The 8,602-nt window shown below is 36.3% G+C and overlaps 1 protein-coding gene across 1 annotated transcript; it reads left to right on the plus strand.

Annotated features, from left to right (window-relative positions):
* Positions 1–7,199: 7,199 nt before the first annotated feature.
* On the plus strand, positions 7,200–7,766 carry LOC108485351 (uncharacterized). The gene has a single exon (XM_017789165.1). It carries the CDS (start codon positions 7,200–7,202, stop codon positions 7,764–7,766), a length of 567 nt encoding a protein of 188 aa, XP_017644654.1.
* Positions 7,767–8,602: the final 836 nt, after the last annotated feature.

Consider the following 8,602-nt stretch of genomic DNA (forward strand, 5'->3'; position numbering starts at 1 on the left):
TGGGGAGTTTTTGTTTCTCTTTAATGTTGTTGTGAAAGATTTAGTTGGAATTTAATTCTTTACGTATTATGAATAGGAGAGGATAGTGTGATAGTGGGTTCTCCGATGAATTGAGTTCATTTCAAGTTGTTGTTTCGATAGGAGGTGGTGAGTATTCTGCTATTGTGGGTTTGTTTGTTTTAGTTATTGGATTCATTGTGTAGGAATTGTTAAATCAATCATTAGGTTGGTAACTTTTTGGTTCTTAATTTGTATTATTTATCAATCTAGGTATTGGAATATTCAGTTTTGACCGTGCACCAGATTTTTTACTAAGGTGTATAACAAAAAACTCAAAAAATAGTGAACAGCGAAAGCTAAAAAATTTCACCGTTATCGCTACACGGCTGTGTGCTAGACTGTGTGGTAGGTCGTGTGTTAGTAACGGACTGTGTGTGAGACATGGTTTAGGCCAAATGGGCCATGTGGGCCATATCGGTGTGTGTGCCCAAATTTCTAAATTTTTCCCTAGGGCCATAAACATCATTTGGATCAAACGTAGGCCTTCCGTAGGATCAGTATACTATTAAACAAGCTATAAAACACGAATTTTGATAATCTGTTAGCGTTAAATTGGATATAAAACGTATGTTTGGTGTGATATGAGATAGGTAGAACTTGTAGTATACCATGTTTAGTTTGAAAAACGTTAAGTATATGTTCTGTATTTGTTATTGTAAGCATGTAGATTATAAGTATATCTTAGATCTGTTCGTACTACATTTGCATCTGGGATGGGATTTGATATAAGGAGGAAATGTGGGTAGTGCAATAATCTGTCCTATTTGGTGGCTCAGCCACCTATTTATATGATTTTATAAAAGGCGGTAAATCACCTAATACACTAGTAGCTCTGCTGCAAATATTTTGAAAAGTTTCATAGCGACATTATGTGGTGTGTAGGGTTGGATTGGTATTATATTACCCTATATGGTGTGTTGGGTTGGTCAGAGATGGTGGGTAGCGAATGGGGATAAGATTATTTTCTGCATCTGTTATGTTATGCTTTTGATATATATATGTATTTGATTAATTGATGTTAATGATTTGATATGTTATACATTGAATTATGAAAACTCACTTTCTGTTTGTCTATCACTTTTAGATAACCCTCAGACTTAGGTGGGTCAGTGCGATGGGAGCCCAGTTATAATATCAATATTTTTGTAAATTTAATTTATTAAAACTTGGGTTTAAGAGTTTTGTAAATTTTGGACTGCTTAGATTGCTTTGGGTTTTGAACTTTATTTTCGTTTTTCGTATAATATCGTTTAAATGTTTTATTGACAAAATTTAACTTACTAAGAATTTACACTGCAAAGTCATATGTTTTTAGAAAATGTAAACAAACAACGTTTTCAATTAAAATAGTTGAGTAAGATATATTTTCAAATAAACCAGGTTTTTGTGTGATAGGAGTATATGATGTTTTTTTTTTTCAAAATTATGAAATCAGGATTTTCAAGCATTTTTACGGTAACACCTCAAAATCTGGTCATAATGTCTAGGCCAAGTTTAGGGTGTTATAAAAAAGACAGAATAATGAACACATCAATTTAGAGTGGTTCGACCCCAATCGCTTACTCCACTACCTTAACTTTCCACAACTAAGGATTTTCCTAAATTTACTAATTCATGCAACCTTTAAGGACAAGGCTTAATCTTACAACTCCCTTAAGATTTCTACCCAAATCTTAAGATGCAAACCCTCTCAAATAATTACAAAGAAATAATCCTAACAAGATCAGAATGTTTGCCAATTAAGCACAAATAGACATGAATACACTTGAGCTAAAGAATAACAATAAAAGCTCACAAGTGTGTACAAGAGAATTATGGAAGTATTGGGCACAAAGGTTTTTTGATTGATGATTTTGCTTGAATATGTTTTCTTCTTGTTGTAGGATCTTTAGAAGCTGGTATTTATAACCCCTAATTGGTTTCCAACCGTTGAGGTTGTTGTGGTAGTTAATAGAGCCGTTGGGAATGTGAAACCCAGAGTACTTAATAAACCTTCAATAGCAAGTATCAATACCAAATAAAAAGGTATTGATTTTTTTTGTAATAAATGCTAAATTCAGTGAATGTTGGAGCTAAAATATCAATACTAGGAAAATTTTATCGATATCGAACAAAAGGTATAAATATCGGATCAATACTTAGCTGAATTTGTGAAATTAGAATGTCAAATTGGTATCATTTATTTTGAAGGGTATCAATATTTTGAAAACATCGATACTTGGCCAATAAGGTATTTACACTTTTTGGCCTGAAGCAATTTTGACTTGTTTTAAAAATAGTTTGTCGAGTTGAAAAAATCTATACTTAGTTAAAATCATTTTAACTTGATTTTTAGAATGACTCAGAAATTTTCTAAGTAAGAATTGAAACTTTTATCTCTTATACTTCCTTTGAAAAATCATTTAGTCAAAAACCCTTTAATTTTTTTTATATCAAAATATATTTTCAAATAAAGCTTAGTGTAACAATCTCCCCCTTTTTGATACAACAAAACCTTTGATAAATTTGTTTTTGAATATATTGCTCCCCCTTAATAAAAGTCATTTTGAATTTAAGGCCAAAATAAAAATTGACATATATTTTCAAAATTTGACATTTAATTTTACTTTAAGGAAAATTGTCAGATAATTTGCATTGCATAAGGTTAACACAATATTAATCAATTTACCTCAATTTACCTTTTTTTCTCTGCCTTTTTGTTATATCAAAATAGACAAATGCTTGAGAAGAAAAAGATGGTTAGTTGAAATATATATGGACATGAAGAAGTAAAGAGCTAATAAAAATAACCGAAGTATCTTATAATACTTAAAAAAAATAAGGTGCAAAAAGAAGCAATAGACATAGGGAATGAACCAAAAGTAATAGTGCAGATGTGATGATGATATGAAAATGAAAACTTAATATTCTAGTCCAATTGTCATCATGAGGAGAGAAGGGAGGAGTCAATGGCAAATGAGCAAGAAGAATTGCCATTTGCATATCTAACGTCGATGGCCTAGAGTTAACCTTATCCCTATGAGATCGAACCTCATCTCAAAGTCCTCGAACATTATTGCTCAAAGAATGGATAGCGTTGAGGATGACACCATTAATCTCAGATGAAGGTTGAGCAGCTTCAGATGACGAAGCCAGAGGAGGAGCATGGTCAGGTGAAGGAACATGCTCAAGTGCTAGAATGTCTTGAAAAGAGCCTTCATTGTCATCATCTTCATTGGCAGTTGGATAACCACTCATAATTCACTTGTCTGAGTTGGCATCAAAATTATAACTGACATGGTGAATAGCCCCATAACTAAGAGGTTGATGCGACATAATAAGAGTGTCTCCAAGGGTACTAATTCCTAACCCCCTAAAGATATATGACAAATAAGTGCCATAGGGAAGAGTGATGTTTGTATTCATCACTGTAACATCCCGAATTAGGGCCTAAACGAAAAATTGGTTTCAAAACCACAAATTTGAGGTAAAAATATTCCCATCAATAAATTTTTAAGGTCTACTGTGTGATTTAATAACTGCGTGAAAATATCAATGAGAAATTTTACAGATAAGGTGTCCAATTGAGTTGTTAGGACTAAATTGCAATAAGTGAAAAATATGTGTTCTAGTTGATTAATGGGGCTTAAATGTGATGGGATTTGAAATTTGAAGTAATTATACCATTACATGTCATTATGGACAAAAATAGACATAGGAGGGATAAAATATCAAGGTTTTAATGGAAGGGCATTTTGGTCGATTAGTTATTAAAAGAATTAAAAGGGGAAAATAGTTAAAAATTATGTCCATCTTCATCCTCCTTGGCCAAATTTCACAAGAAGCCATAGCTAGGGTTTCTTTCATCTTTCAAGCTCAAAGTAAGTGCATCCTAGCCCCGTTTTTAATCATATTTATATTTTTAAAATCCTCGTAGCTCGATTTAGCTATTTTTACCCTTAATTTGAGCTAGGGTTCATGTTCAAAAATATACCCATGAATGACATGCTTGTGCTTTGATGTCTAATGGAAGAATATGAAAGTTTGAGGTGTGATAAACAACTTTTACTTGGTAGTTTTTGGTGAAATTCATAAAAAAGACTTAATTGTAAAAGTTGTAAAAACTATGTAAATGTGTGAATAAATGAGAAATATGGGTTGGTATAAGAGAGAAAATGATTCGGCTAGGCTTGAATAATGAGAAAAATGGGTACTTTTCATTTTAGGAGCCTAGGGGCAATTTTGTAATTTTGGAAAACTTTAGGAGCAAAATTGTAATTTTGCCATAGTGTGATTTTTGGACTGAATTGAATAGTGTGTGTATTAAATGAGTTAAATGTGCTATTTTAGATCAAGAGGGACGAGGAATAGAACTTGATCGAGGGAAAGGCAAGGTTGTGGATTAATCCACAAATAGCACATTTTGAACCGAGGTAAGTTGTGTGTAAGTAATTCAACAATTCCAGTATTATGCATTTAATAATTGATATTCTCTGATATATGTATGATTTCCTAATGAAATTGGCTTGTGACGATTTACTGAAAGTTTGGTGATAGCCTTTTATCTCGGAAGCCCTGGGTAACCTTGAGGAATGCTTAGGATTCGGATATCATGACACCATGATTAACGAGATCCCGTGTAAGACCATGTCTGGGACATGGCATCAACATTGATAGTGAGCCTGTGTAAGACCATGTTTGGGACATGGCATCGGTGTTGATATGTGAGCTAATGTAAAACCATGTTTGGGACATGGCATCGACGTTAATATGTGAGGCAGTGTAAGACCATGTCTGGGAGATGGCATCAACGTTGATATGTGTGCTAGTGTAAGATAATATCTAGGATATGGCATTGACATCAGTATGTGATTTCATGTAAGACCATATTTGGGATATGGCATTGATATGTGAGCCAGTGTAAACCATTTCTAGGACATGGCATCAGCGTTGATATGTGAGCCAGTGTAAGACCATGTCTGGGACATGGCATCGGTGTTGATATGTGTGCTAGTGTAAGACCATATCTGGGATATGGTATCGGCATCGGTATGTGATTTCATGTAAGACCATATCTAGGATATGATGTTGATATGAGATTTCGTGTGAGACCATGTCTGGGACATGGCATCGATATGAGGTCCCGTGTAAGACCATGTCTAGGACATGGCATCGACACTGACATGAGACTTCGTATAAAATCATATCTGGGATATGGCATCGATATGTAGGCCCATTTAAGACCATGTCGAGGACAAGGCTTTGGCGTTCTATTTTGGTGTGTGATAATTCTGAACGTCCTTTAGTATTCCGGGTAAATCAACTGGCCATTCAAGATTATGATTAAGAAGTGGGGTAGAATGAGTAAGAATGTATGGTAAGGTAAGTACGTAAACTTCATGAGTATTGGACTCGATTCATGTTGGGAAATCTAGAATGGGTATGAAAGAGTAAGATAAGCATGATGTTCAAATACATTTATTATCAATTCTCAATATGTTCATTACATGTAATAAGATAATGTGGTGGTAATTGGTAGTATACTTAATTCATGAGTTCATGACCTGTGTTGTTTATTATTTGCACATGACTTACTAAGCTATATGCTTACTTCTCTCTCTCTCTCTTCCTTTTTCTTCTAGCATTGTCAAGCTAGCTCGGGGATCATGAACGTTGGAGATCGAGTCACACTATCAATAAAGCTTTTGGGGTATAATTAGTTTACTACATTTAAGTATGGCATGTATAGGGGACTTAGTATTTTGTTATATGTGTCATATTTTTTAGCCAAAGTGATGGTTCCTTTTGGTATATTATTCCATTTTGTATATGGCCATGAAATATGGCTCATATTGATTATTGGGTTGAAATCCATAAATATTGTTACGTGAATGAGATGTATTATTACCTTTGTGGCATGTGCCAAATGGTTTGATAAAATGTGGAATTTATGCTTGATGGATATATGATGCCAATTGGCATGGTCACTATATTAATAAAGGTAAAGAAATGGCTTGAATGAACTTAACAAGTCAATGAGTCCCAATTAGGTATACTTAATATGAATTTATCATGCATGAGTTAAAGCTATGGATGTCTAAGTAACCCTTTTATGCCCTGAAAATCACCATTGGCATATGAGTGTGTGTAGGGGTTGTTAAGGGTGACAAGAGGGCTTGGAAAATAGCCTCAAAGTTGTCCACACGGGTAGACACACGGGCATGTGTCTAGGCTGTGTGTGACACATGGTCAGCCCCATAGGCATGTAGTTCAGCCGTGTATCCCCTGCACCCTAGTTTTAAAAGTCAGTATGCATGGTAGTAAACACACGGGCAGAGACACGGCCGCGTGACTCAGCCGTGTGGAGGACACGGCCTCAGGACATGGCCGTGTGCCCAGGCCGTGTGAAGTCTTCACCTTAAATGTGAAAATTAAATTTGAAACACGGCCTGGCACACAGGTGTGTGACTTGGCCATGTGACCCTTAATTGATGCTAACATCATAAACAGAGAGTTACACGGCTGGGAGACTTGGGCGTGTCCTTGTGTCCACACGGGCGTGTGACCCTGTTTTATGAAAAAATTTCTAAAGTTCACGGTTTAGTCAGAACCACCCCCGATGTATGCTTTGGATGTTGTAGGCCCGTATTAGGGACGATTTGCATGTGTATGTACAATTTTGTATTCAAAAGAAATTTTATGGCTTGGTTTTGTATGTATGTTTATGTTTTAGCCCGGTAATGCCTTGTACTCATCCAGTGATGATACGGGTAAGGGGTGTTACATTTATTGGTATTAGAGCTACAGTTTAGTAGGTTCTAAGACTACGTAGTGAGTGTGGAAGTCTAGCTATAACATGCCATACATACGTTATGATAGTGTGACAACTCCTGACAATTTAAATTGTGTTTTATATAGTAATGGATCCCAAATGAGCAGTTGCTGATGATGTACAAAGTAATGCGTCTGCTCCCGTTGAAGGAGCAGTACCATCTAATAGTACACCCGAGACAGTTAGTAAAGGAGAAGGAGGCAGAGAAGTCTTTCTCTACATGATGAATAATTGGTACACTGATTTTGTTTAGACAAACCCGAGTGTTCAACCTCCCCCACCCCCGCCTATTCCTCAGCCAACCCCTGTAGCTCCCTAAGTTGTTAAGATGGGTAGAAGGGAAAGACCTCCAGTTGACCGGATTAGAAAGCAAGGAGCCCAAGAGTTTCTAGCTAACATAGATGACGATCCAAAAAGAGTGAAATTTTGGGTCGAGAATACCATCCGGGTCTGTGATGAGTTGTCATGCACACCAGAGGAGTGCATGAAGTGCGTGGTATCGCTTCTAAGAGATTTAGCTTACCTGTGGTGGAATACCCTCGTGTCGGTTGTGCCGAGGAAGAAAGTGACTTGGGAGATTTTCCAAGAGGAATTTCGCAAGAAGTATATCAGTCAAAGGTTTATGGATCAAAAGAGAAAGGAGTTCTTTAAGTTGAAACAGGGTAAAATGACAGTTACCGAGTATGAGCGTAAGTCTGTGAGGCTTAGCAAATACGCTCGGGAATGTGTGTCTAATGAAGCCATCATGTGTAAAAAATTTGAGGATGGATTGAACGAAGACATTCGATTGTTGGTCAGTATCCTTGAATTGAAAGAGTTTGTTGTGTTGTTTGAGAGAGCATGCAAGGTTGAAGAATTGGCTAAAGAAAAGCGGAAAGCTAATATGGAGTCTTGAGACTCGAGGAAGAGGCAATTGAGCAAATCTTTTCAATCTTCATTTAAAAAGTCGAGAGAGTTCACTACTCAATCTAATGCCTCTGCTGGGTATTCAAGCAAGAATAGGAGTAAATAGTACACGGTTTTGAAAGCTCAGACGACTTCCATTGCTAGTGTTGGGAATGCTCGACCTAATAGATCAAGATGCCCCCAGTGCAGGAGACATCACCCCGAAGAGTGCCGAGGGAGCGATAGAACATGTTTTAAGTGCGGTTCCCCTGACCATTTTATTAGAGATTGTCCCGAGAGGACAAGGAGAGAAAAATTCCAAAGAACAAGGTCAAATAGCAATACTAATAAGGGTAGACCTCAGAAGAATCTGGGTAATGGGAAGAGTAGTAAGGGTGCACCTAGGGAGTCTGCGGTGAGATCTGAGGGTAGGACACTTGCGAGGACCTACGCCATTTGCACTCGCTAAGAGGCCTCTCTCTTGATGTAATTACGGGTACATTATCTATCTATGTAACTTTTGTTGTTTCTTTGATTGATTCGGGGTCTACCCATTCGTATATTTACATGAAGTTGGTGTCTGATATGAACTTGTTTGTTGAATCTATTGAGTTTGTAATAAAGGTGTCAAACCTATTAGGCAAGTATGTGTTAGTTGATAAAGTGTGTGAAAATTGTCCATTAATGATTAGAGGTCATTGTTTTCCAACTAATCTCATGCTATTACCATTTGACAAATTTGATGTAATTCTTGGTATGGATTGGTTGACCACTCACGATGTGGTAGTGAATTATGAAAGAAAGTTTATTGAACCGAAATGTGAGAATGGTAATGTTCATTGAGTT

This window comes from Gossypium arboreum, chromosome 6, assembly GCF_025698485.1.
Source record: "Gossypium arboreum isolate Shixiya-1 chromosome 6, ASM2569848v2, whole genome shotgun sequence".
NCBI lineage: Eukaryota > Viridiplantae > Streptophyta > Magnoliopsida > Malvales > Malvaceae > Gossypium > Gossypium arboreum.

Bases quoted from the DNA above. Each gene is read 5' to 3' on its own strand.
- LOC108485351 (XM_017789165.1), top strand. From the start codon at position 7,200: ATGGGTAGAAGGGAAAGACCTCCAGTTGACCGGATTAGAAAGCAAGGA.